This window comes from Branchiostoma belcheri, unplaced genomic scaffold (genome assembly GCF_001625305.1).
Source record: "Branchiostoma belcheri isolate BF01 breed outbred unplaced genomic scaffold, Haploidv18h27 scaffold29, whole genome shotgun sequence".
Taxonomy (NCBI): Eukaryota; Metazoa; Chordata; class Leptocardii; order Amphioxiformes; family Branchiostomatidae; genus Branchiostoma; species Branchiostoma belcheri.
Window position 1 is genome coordinate 1,111,728 of NW_017803898.1, and position 12,163 is coordinate 1,123,890.

The 12,163-nt window shown below is 42.8% G+C and overlaps 1 protein-coding gene and 1 pseudogene across 2 annotated transcripts in view; both read left to right on the forward strand.

Annotated features, from left to right (window-relative positions):
- The first annotated feature begins 3,852 nt into the window (after positions 1-3,852).
- On the forward strand, positions 3,853-10,588 carry LOC109473017 (annotated as a pseudogene).
- A 721-nt stretch (positions 10,589-11,309) lies between these two features.
- LOC109473077 (prefoldin subunit 1-like) overlaps positions 11,310-12,163 on the forward strand; it is a 4,003-nt gene continuing 3,149 nt past the window's right edge. For both annotated transcript variants that reach the window (XM_019772986.1, XM_019772987.1), the window contains exon 1: positions 11,310-11,409. In XM_019772986.1, coding sequence (XP_019628545.1) covers positions 11,347-11,409 — 63 coding nt within the window. In that variant the 5' untranslated portion in view covers positions 11,310-11,346. The remainder of the gene's footprint in view (positions 11,410-12,163) is intronic.

Below are 12,163 nucleotides of genomic sequence, written 5' to 3' on the forward strand. Positions count from 1 at the left end.
ACTTCGCGCACATGACCGATCCACCACTGTAGATCTTTTACTGCATCTGGGGTTAGACTGACTAAAGAGACAAAATTCTCTCGGCTTCTTTATGTCGAAAATTGAGAAGCTGTTGCAGAGCCCGGAAAAGTAAGGGCCTTGGAAGAATGGCTTGCTTGGCGGACTCTAACAGCCCCACCACGCTGGCTAGCTGTCTGATTCCTATCACCTCCTGTTCTAGAAGTGATAGGCAAGAACTCACTACCTTGTCTAACTTGTCTTCGGTTAGGTAAATTGTCAAAGTACGAGAATCGAGAACAAGGCCTAGGAAAATCGCTACCTGAGACGGTACCAACCGCGACTTCTCCAGGTTGAGAACAACCGAGTTGCTCTAGAAGCTCTCTGCCTATAGCAATGTGCTCTAAGCATTGTTCCCCCGACCTTGCAATGATCGGTAAGTCGTCTAGGAAAAACTACTACTAGTAATCCAGGGGTCTCCCCAAGCAATGAAACAAGGGCGCTGCGCCTCTCAAAAAATTTTCAAATGTAGGGTCTTCTCTTCGTACTTTTGCTTGTGTTAGCTTGGCTAATTCGTGAAATTTTGCTGATTTGGGGGCCAAGCGGCGTCACTATGCCCATCGGTATTGTCTGACAAAAGTTGTAAAAAGGCGCTATTTGAATATCCACTTTGTTACACAAAATCAATGTGTTTGGTAAAATGTTGACACCCTGCTGGCATTTGAAAATCCTATTTTCATGTAAACAACGCTAATTTCTCCATGAAATACAGCCCAAACAGTCAGAGAATAGATTTTTAGGGGCTAGTACTAGTATATGGCGATCGTAACGTGGAAAATCCCCTTTCAAAATTCGGCAACATGGAAGAAAAATAACTCACGAAAATCTTCCCTTCAAATGGGGAATCAGTGCTCCAACAAATTAAACATATAGAGAAGAACATTTCTTCTTTGTTGTGACCTTGTATTCAATCCATTTTTACGAGTTTTGGACACGTTTTCGTGGCCTTGAACATAGAAATGTGTAGCGCTCGGCACGAGGTCGGCCATCTTGTTTTCTTCAAATCTCCCGATATCTCGCGAGATTCAGTGAGACTTGGGCAAAAACACTGCAGTTTTGACCAAAACCGCTAGATGGCTAGGGTAGAATTACAGGTTTGTTGTTGTAGGGACGAAAAATGTAACCCTTTTAGTTTGAGGAGTACTTGTTGTAGCTATAGTTAAACTTTGAACGGTTGGACTTAGAAGTGCTCGAAGGGGCTGACTTATAAGCCTTACTCAAAGTGCGTCTAGCCTAATCGGCTGAATTAACCTTCTCCAAAAAGGTGTCTCCAAATTAAGAAGGGGAAGAATCTGAAGTTCCCGAGCAGGTCGCTACATTTTTGAGCGAGGACTTTACTCACAAATTTGGAGTTTAACTGCTGCCAACAACTACTCTACTAAAAGGTTAGCAGCCATGAGCATCTTATCCTGGCAATCACTAAAATTCTTATCAGTGTTTACGGTATCATGCTTGATCATATTAGCCACTACTGGGTCTAGAATCGGCGCCCGAAGTGCTAATTCAACATTAGGTGGAGTGGGAAAAGTTTTCCTTCCTCTCTCCACTAAGGGTTCGGACCATCCTCTAAACCCGATGCTGTTTGCAACGCGATAGAATCGTCTTTGGTGTTTTTTGGGATCAGCTTCCTCTACTATGACTCAGTATAGACGTGAATTATGTGTGGCAAGGACATGAAACAAGATATGAAGCATGTCTTCAAGACCGATTTTCCCACCGGTTCCTCCAAATACTTATTTGAAGTTATTATCGTAGGGATTATCAAACGACAAGGAGTTACCTTCGTCAGAGTAGGAAAAAGGTGATTTTTTCCTTCCTCCGAACACTCTTCCACTTCAGAACCTGGATGCTCTCGCCGGAACCGACTACACCGGCTCGGCTGGTCGACGCTACCGCCCCGTCAACGTCCCGAGGTTGACGGGATGAACTGGACGCCTGAGGAAGTCCCAAGCTGGAACTGATCCATTGAAGAAAAGAGGCAGCGTCGAATCCAGGCGGGAAGGGTGTTTCTGATGGAGGTGGGGGTGGAGGAGACTATTCCCCACCAAGCTTCGGCACGGTCGGGGAGCCCAACTCCTCCGAGTCCGGAGGAAATTTAGGCCGGGGCGGCGGCAGCTCCGCGCCGTCTCCTTCCTTGACCGATGTTCCCGGTGCCAACGCCGAAGGGGCATTTCGCTCCCAAGTGGCGGATGTTCCCGGTGCCAACGCCGAAGGGGCATTTCGCTCCCAAACGGCGGAATGAGGTTGGAGTTCTTCTCTTTTTCCTCCGAACCTCCAGCTGTAGGAGCGGGGACTTTTCGTTCACCCGACTCCTCTTCCTCCTGTCCGGAGGCTTGTGCGGACACGCCTGTGTTTTCCACGGCCAGGAATTTTTCCTGACTAGCGTTGGGAAACAGGCCGCTTCTCTTGCCGTTACGACCCGTCTGGTCCTCCGAAAGGCTACCTGAATCGCCCTCGTGGGCAGAAGACTTCGTTTTATACTTCTTTTTGGGCCTAACGCCGAAAGAAAATCCGAAAAAATAAGGAGTAGGGAAACGAACGTGCACCCCTCTGCGAACGCACAAGGAAAATGGCGGCGAACAATGTCATTACGTCATGATATCCCGTGATGCTTTGCGATTAGAGCTTTGTACACGTGCGCCACCTAGCGATAAGCATAGGAAATACTGCATAAGGTAAATGATATACCCAAATAGGGAGTGTGCAGGTATAATCAGAATTTTGGGTAAAAAAAAGTTTTAATTATTATCGATCTAGATGTCTCCTGAGTCTGATTTTAACTTTTTTTCTTAGCCTTAGTGGCTAGTAAAATTGGCCATGGGAGTCCGCCCGCGGGGAGGTTTCTTTCCCTCCGACCAGTCAAACCCCAACTGCGCGGCCACTCAAACCTCAAGGCGGCCAAACTCCCCTGGCAATTATTCTCCTACATATAGCCAGCGTAGTTAGTCTGGTAGAGACTAACATGATACCATATGGAATGTAATCTATCTATTTGTCATTTGTATACTGTTTTGCTTGGTAAACATCTGTTTGCTTTCTAAGTACCATTTTAATCATTAGCCTAGAGTCGAGAAAAAAGACCAAGACTACTATCCAAGCAGTGGTTTGGGTTTTGGGTTATTTTTGGCGTGTTTTTAGTGTTAGTTTATGTTTTTTTTTGCACTGGACTTTTTCTTTCAAAAAAAAAAGGCAAAACACAAAATCCAAACATCTTTTTGGAGAGTAGGGCAAGACAACTCTTTGACCCGTAAAATCTCGGACAAAGTAACGACGTATCATTACATGTTTATACTATACGTCTCGTATGTTTTACACCTAAAAACTTACCTTATTCGGATGGTGCTCGCCTCGTAGCTGTCTGTTGTAAGCCTCCCAGGAAGGGAAACCGAAGGCAGAGGCGACTAGGATGAGAATTACCGTGGCAAGAAGGTGGCCACAGACGCTACAACCCGACATCTTTCCGAGGCAGGGTTGCTTCCTCACTAGTACGGCAGCACCCCTGCAAAAACCACCAGGCCAAAAGACTGACGAGCTTCAACCAATTTAGAGGCATACGGCTTTTGTTGAATTTGGGTAATCTGGGCGCTGATTGGTTTGCCGCAAAATAAGGCAAGATTTTGAATATTTAACTGGTTACGGATAAGACAACTAGATTTCTGCATGCACACATCCTCTACAAGTGGATGCTCTATTGTTCCAACAGCATGATATGGTAAACGACAACAAGAAAAACTGGTTATGCCACTATACTATTCCCCTAGAGGGTTTTGTACAAGTATTTATAAGATAAGATAAGATTGGCTGAAGCTCGTCAGCCTGTAGAACTGGTTTTGCAACTTTTGGCCGGGTGGTTTTTGCAGGGTTGCTGCCGTACTAGTAAGAAAGCACCACTGCATCGGGAAGATGTCGGGTTATAGCGTCTGTGGCCACCTTCTTGCCTCGGTAATTCTCATCCTAGTCGCCTCTGCCTTAGGTTTCCCTTCCTGGGAGGCTTACAACAGACAGCTACGAGGCGGGCACCATCCACATACGGTAAGTTTTAGGTGTAAAACATTAAACGTTAATTATACATAGTGCAAAAAAAGACCCCCCCCCAAAAAAAGTCTAAAAACACGCCAAAAATAACCCCAAACCCAAACCTCTGCTTGGAGAGTAGTCTTGCCCTTTTTTCTTCACTCTAGGCTAATGGATAAAATGCTACGGTGAAAGCACAGTATACAAATACAAATGACAAATACTAGTAGATAGATTTCATTCCATAATTAGTCTCTACCAGACTAACTACGATGGCCATATATAGGAGAATAATTGCCAGGGGAGTTTGGCCGCCTTGAGGTTTGAGTGGCCGCGCAGTTGGGGTTTGACTGGTCGGAGGGAAAGAAACTCCCCGCGGCCGGACTCTCCTGGTCAATTTAACTCTCTTTTTTTGCCGAATTCTAAGATCTGTATTCCCGTAGAAAGGCCTGATGGAGTCTAGTATCATGTAGTGTTTTAAACATATCTGAAAAACAATTCTCCAGGGCTACTCCGCATACAAGCATGCAGCAGTTGCCAGTGACTCGGAGGAGTGTTCACAAGTCGGAGCAGACATGGAAGTGCGGTAGACGCCGCCATCGCCGCCTTGTACTGTCTGTCAATCAAGCATCCACACAGCGCAGGGATAGGGGGAGGACTGTTCTTCGTCATCTATGACAGGTGAAATATCTTACTACCAAGAAACCAGATTTCAAACTTCTGAGAAGTAGATTAAGTTTGTGTCAGTGAAATTCAACATAAAATGCATTATCACTCCTGTGATTGTATGGTGAAACATACTCTGCTATTACACCAATGTTTATGGTTCATATATTTTGAGACAACCACATCCATAAACGCATGGAATACCGGGTAAAAACCCTGTCAATCAAGTGGAACCCAATCTCTGCCCACCCACTTTGAAACCCAAGCATACAAACTTAAATATTTATCCATTTGGCATGAAAGTTCATCTGAGTTGGTAAAATACATTCCGGTAATGAGAATTAAACTGCTGTCCAACTCAAGAAAATCGACTCACCGGAATTTGTTGAATTTCTTGAGTTGGAGAACAGATTATTTATTCATTTACTTAGTCCTTTAACTTTAAATTCTCCTATTTCTTAAATTATTTTGTATTTCCAGGTCGCGTGGAAAAGCAGAAGTTATTGATGCTCGCGAGGTTGCACCGGCAGCAGCCACCAGGGACATGTTTGGTGACAACAGAAAACTGTCACTAGTTGGTGAGTGAAACAACCGATTTTCTTCATGATATGTCGTAATGACATTGGCTTATGCCTATTATTGTGCAAGTAAAGGTACATTACCACAGTAAATGCCCCAGGTGCAGCCATAGATCTGTAAGGTTTGACCCACTCGCACAGGAAGGACTCCTACTCTTTCTATAAGTCTGGATGTTCTTTAGGTGTGGCTGACATGGGATCTCCATTTAATGTCTTATCTGATGGACCTTCCTAGTTGGAACTAAGTATTTTCAGAGTCGAGTGAGGAAATTATTGTAAAGGGTACAACATGGGGATCTATGAGAGATTCAAACCCAGTACCTCTAGATCTTGCTTCTGAGTAAACAACCCCAACCATCTTACGAATCCCTGGCCATTTATTTTTGTCGACACTTGTTTGGGAGAGAATGAGCTATTGGATGGACTTTCAGCACCTAATGTTGACGAAACCAAAATACCTTTAAAGTCTAAACCATAAATTTTCAGCACAATAGTAAGACTTTCTGGCCAGTTGTTTTTGTTGACACTTGTTTTGGATGCTATTGGATGGCATTTCAGCACCTGATGTTAATTTTGACAATCCAAAAATACCTCTAACTATAAATTTCCATCATAATAGTAAGAATTACTGGCCAATTGTTTTTGTTGACACTTATTTGGAAGAGAATAACCTATTGGATGGCATTTCAGCACCCGACGTTGATTTTCACTAAACCGTTTTATTCTGTCCATTTTTGCAGGCGGTCTCGCTGTGGCTGTGCCAGGTGCACTCAAAGGTCACATGGAGGCTCACCGACGCTACGGAAAGCTTCCCTGGGGTGATCTCTTACAGCCCGCGATCGAGCTAGCACGATACGGAACCACCGTCGACAAGGCACTCGCACATGCACTCAAAATTGCTGGACACAAAATAAAGGCATCTCCTCTGCGAGACGTTTTTTTCGATAAAGACGGCAACGTACTTACGGAAGGCAAAAAGTACAAAATGTCTGCGTTGTCCCGAACGTTAGACAGTATAGCCAAGCACGGCGGGGATGTGTTTTATTCCGGAAACATCGCAACGAACCTTGTCGCAAATATCCAAAGCCAAGGCGGAATTATAACCAAAGATGATTTCAAGAACTACAAAGTAGACATAACAAATCCAAAATATTCAGAATTGAAGACGGCGGGTTTGAGAATGATATCTACAGGTCCACCGGGTGGTGGGGCATTGTTCGAATTCATCCTCAAAACGTTAGAAAAATTCGAGCTGAACCCACAAAGTCTTGAAGGGGAAAATCTGGCGTACACGTTGCAGAAGATAGCAGAGGTGTTCAAATTTTCTGCCGCAGAAAAAACGCATTTAGGTGACCCACGTTTTGAAAACGTTGCTGGTGAAGTGGCTAAGCTAACATCTGATTCATTTGCCGAGGAAATCATGAGAAAAATCAAAGATCATGGACACCACACGAGCGACGACTCGAAAGGTTACTACGGGGCAAGATTTTACAACTCCGATGAGGCAGGAACAACGCATGTTAACGTTCTTGCGGCAAACGGTGATGCTGTTGCGGTTACCAGCACGATCAATTATTACTTTGGGTCGGGCGTTGTTTCGCCGTCTACAGGAGTCATCCTTAACAACCAAATGACGGACTTCTCCAGCCCTAGTTTTCCTAGAAACAACATACACTTTCCGGATTATCCCGTAAATTTTATCAGGTCAGTGCAAGGTCTTCGCTGCTTATATTATTGTAAGTTTGCACAAGCTGTTATCAGTTTTACCTTGGTTGAGAAGGTTATATATTGGATCTGTGTATTTATGTGTAAATAGCATAATTCAAGAAGTTGTAAATGGATCTTTGATATGTATTCTGTAAGATATAATATACAATATACAGAAGAATTTTAATGTTTACCGAAGGAAAACATTTTTTTGCTCATTTTTTTCTTCTTCCGTTCCATAAAAAAATAAGGTCAACTGGTTTTAGGTTATACACTAAGTTGCAAGTGCCATGCAGCATAAATATGAGTGTGTTTGAGTAAGAATGAACATGTGTGTTTAGTCATTTGTTCAACCTTGATGACCACGTAGTTTTCATAATGAAGGAATCTTCTTTGCCAAAATAATTTTATTCGCACGCTCGCGTCAGTTTTGGAGTTCCCAGAGGATGTCATCCATATAATAAAGCAGTAGTTTGTTGAGCTGGGCCATGTGAAGGTAAATATGATGCATTTGCTTTGCAAATTTTACCTTTTTAGCTATTAAATAAATCAAGCGTTTCTCCCCCCCCCTCCCCAGACCAGGGAAGCGCCCGATGTCGTCCGTCTGCCCTACCATCATGATTGACAAGAATAAGAACGTGCAGGTGGTCATTGGAGCGTCAGGCGGCATGATGGTCCCTACAGCAGCCGCGATGGTGAGTTTTAACAAAGTTTTTTTTTCTAATCAATGCAAAATGAACCTGGTCTTTACATCGTAATCGATGATTTTCGGTTCAAGATAATGTCACATCATGATCAATTCCCCTCGTTTAATTATATTCGTTTTATCAATGAACGAAATGAACTCTTTGACGTAGCCTCCAAATTCTACCCAAACTTTCACACATATACAAATGAAAAGAAAACCACTCTCCTCTTAACATCCGAAAACCCACAAATTATAGAAAAAGTGGGATCCTTTGTCTTCCTCTGTCTTCAAAAAAGAAGTCAAACCCAGTAGTTTTTACCAGTAGATTCTCAGTAGTTATCAATAGTTCTATATGTACTTATTGCCTGTTTTTATACCATATCTCTTCTGTTTCTGCAATTAGCCCTCGGGCAAGAATTTGCAATAAACAATTATTATAAGTGCACAGTCACATTCGATCCCAAAATTGTCAGATACATTATACATAATTGCATGGTACAAAATTAATTGTCATAAATTAGAAAATCTCTAAGAGTTCAACAAGAAACTGTTTACAGCAGTCTTGAACTTAGTCATATTGGGACTGTCAGGGAAGACCGAGGCTGGTAAGGAGTTCCACAGCCTGCTAGTTCTTGGTACATATGAAGACATGTGAAGCTGAGTGTTGGATTTTGACACTTTAACAAGGTTTAAGTCCTTCCTGCACCAGGTGGTCCATATAGGACGGGGCCCATCTCCATTTCAGTAGCCCTTGAGCCACACAATTGTGCAATCACTACAGCAGGGGGCTAGTCCACTGGTAGTGTTGTGTGTTTACCTCCCATACTCTTTCTCAAATGCTGAGAGCTAAGCAGAGAAAGCAGTATGTACCATTTTTAAAGTCTTTGATATGAGTGATGATGTGAAAATACTTATGGCGAGGGTTGTTGACTCTGATCTGAACTTCAAGGTTCTTGGTTCGATTCTTTGGCAAGCCCCACTGTTGAGCCCTTGGGAAAAGCACTTGGCTGTGGTGAAAATGACATAGCTTCTCTTAGGGACATCCTTTTGGATACGACGTAAAGCTGGACGTCCCGTGTTTGAGACTCACTGAGATACACCTGAAGTATGTGAAAGATCCCATCATTATTGTAAAGAATAAGGGTCCTTCCGTGATGTAGCCATGCTACACAATGAAAGGACCTCTCATCATCATCGGTCGGCTGCTGCGCAGGCGACTGCAAGATCCCTCCACTGCCCCTTGTCGCAAGCAAGGTTGGCGATCTGCTTCTCAATTAGCTGGTTGTGCTCATCTCCCAGTAGTTGCTGGACATACTTAGTATACTTAGTAGGAGGTAGGCTGTCGGCCTCGCCTGCGTCTGCCATGAGAGGGCACGTAGAGGGCGTACAGTCTAACAGGTTCATCCTCAGGCATGCGCAGGATGTGTCCCAGAAAGTTCAGCTGTCTCAGACCCACATGCTGAATCAGCGGACTAGTTTGGGTCAAGTTGTAAATGCTGTCGTTTGTCAGGACCTCTATTAGGGGCCTATGTGTGGAATGACTGCTAGAAGCATCATGACATTGTGGTCGGCTAAATCCCTGCCAAATTTAGATGAATTCTACAAACATTTTAAGTTAAAAACCCTTGTTCTCTTGCAGGTTTTTGCCAACATGCAGTGGTTTGGTATGGACATGTTAGCGGCAGTAGACAGCGGAAGAATCCACCACCAACTGGAGCCCAACGAGCTGTACGTGGAGAGGAAACTCTGGAACAACCGCGAACTCGTGCACAAACTCTCGCTCTGGAACTACAACCCCACACCTGAGCTTTACGATATAGGGAAGTTCGCCGTTGTGCAGGTTATACGGAGGAAGGGGACGGAAATACAAGCATGCAGCGATCCTCGAAAAGGGGGCAAACCAGCGGGGTACTGAGGGGGTGGTTCATTTTATGTCATACCTGGGTCGTATATGTAATTTGGTTTGCAGATGAATTATAACTTTTTGCAATGTTTAAGTGTGAATGTACCAAAGTGCCTACCATGTGCAATGTTTAACAAAGTGTGAATGTACCGAAGTGTCTACCCTGTGCAAAGTTTAATAAAGTGTGAATGTACCGAAGTGTCTACCATGTGCAATGTTTAACAAAGTGTTAATATACCAAAGTGCCTACCATGTACAATGTTTAACAAAGTGTTAATATACCAAAGTGCCTACCATGTGTATTGACAATCAAGAATTACTAAATAAGTGACTGTGATTGTAAATAGGTGATTGTGATATGGTTGGAAATTTTGCTGCTTCAGATTTTTTTTCAACTGTCACAAATATTTTCAAAACTGGAAGATACTACTGACTATGCAATACAGACAAGTCAATGTATTTATTTGGTGACTTTGTATGCAGTACCTTTTCTCTTCTGGTAAAATTTCGAGTTTTTTTTTATTTGCGTGTAGAAGAATTACTGGTGAGGTGAGGTGATAAGAATTGTAACTCTATTCCCCAAGCAGATATTGGAAGGTGAATATTGCAATTTGTGAATGAACAAGTCAAGAAAAAACAAATTTGTAACGTTATACATTCTAATACAGTAGGTGCATATTATGGGTATGGTCTGTTTTGTAAATGAGTACACTTATGATGTTAGAATTACTAAATTTTTAGAAATTGGTGTTTAGAATTGGAGGCTTAGAATGTTGTAAACATGTTAGTAGTGTTCAGTCTATTGGAATCTTAGATCACACAAACAGTTTTCAGGGGATAACATTATTATGTGTAATATGTTGGTTTTTGATCAGTTCCAGTGTTACACACGAAGACCTAGAAGAAACCAGGTTGAAGGTTTAATCTTACACAAGTAGGGTTCACATCAGAAATAAATGGAGTTGGGACTGCATATCCTGAGAGTGAAAAGTCTTCACTTTTTTCGAAACTGTGACAAAGTGGTAGACAATATTTTTAGGTCCTGCCTTCATGGCAAACGTGATAGGGCCCTTAGTAACATACATGTAAAAGGTCCTGTAAATATCACATTTGGGGCATAGGTCTTGTTGTTTTACTCTCCAAGCAGAGGTTTGGGTTTTGGCTTATTTTTGGAGTGTTTTTAGGCTTTTTTATGGGGCTCCTTTTTGCACTGATATCTTCGTTTTACGCTAACCCAACCAAAACAAAGCAAAAAGAAAGTCCCATAAAAAAGCCTTAAAAAATGCCCAAAATAAGTTGAAACCCAAACCTCTGCTTGGAGAGTACCTTTTTTAAGGTTCCTGGCTTTTTGTTGAGCATCTGTTTCAGTATATCAAGCCCCAAGTCTGTTGTTGGATGTTCTTGGGTTGCTCCGTTCATTTTTGTGACTATTTTGCACCGCCAGAAAAAGTTGCCATTTCACACCCTAACATCTGCTTGGATACTATTTCAACCCGATCACATTCACAACGTTGGAGTGTACCACTATGCAAAAGGGATACTCATTTATAAAACAAGTTGTATAACCTTTTATTGCAAAAAAACTACTAGAGTACTCAATAAACTAATGTCTTTTGTATCAATTTATCATTAAAGCTAGTAGCTACAAATTTGGCTTCTTCAATCATCTTTTTCCATATATTGAAGGGCAATGTATCACCCCTTGAAATGATGTTCCAGTGTAGTGTTCCAAGATGGCCGTCCCAGCGGGTTTACCGGTGGACCAAGAGCTGAAAAAAGCGTTCCAGGAGCTTCAGGTGAGAAGATATCATATTTAAAGTCTAGGTTTTTAGTGCACTGAACTATCAGGGTCATAATTATGTGTAAGTAAGGGTTGTGGAATGAGAAATACAGGCGCAGTGGGCAAATTAATATGGAATGTGGGGAGGGGGGCGGCATGGAATCTTTTATAGTACTATAGTATACGGAAAACGATGTCCACGGAAAATTTCCACGCACTATACTGTAAGTGGCTAGGCTCAGGGCCTCCGTATATAACTTATAAGGACCTTTCTTTCACTCTGAGTGAGTGATTGAGTGTGTGAATGTGAGAGTTCATCATCATCATATCTGTGAGAGTTAGTGAGAGTACTGTGTAACAGTATGTGTCTTCTTCTTCTTCTTCTTCTTCCTCTAACAACCCCGTAAGGGGTATCGCTGAGGGGGGGGGAGGTGCGTGGACCTTACAGTAGAGAGGCCCGAAAGGCCTCCACAGATTGTGCCTGTACGGCCTGGGCAGGTAAACTGTTCCACTCTCGTATCGAGCGTGGGAAAAATGAGAATTTGAAACAGTCTTTCGTTGCAGGAATAATATTGTATTTAAAGGCGTGGCTACCTCTGGTGCGCCGCTGTGCAGGAATAAGATATTGTTCAGAGGGTATGTGCATGTGACCGTGAGTTATTTTGAACATTGTAGTCAGACGTGCCTCTCTTCTTCTGTTTGCAAGAGTGGGCCATTGGAGTTTTTGCAACATTTCGGTCACACTACTGGTGCGGGCGTAGTCATTCATG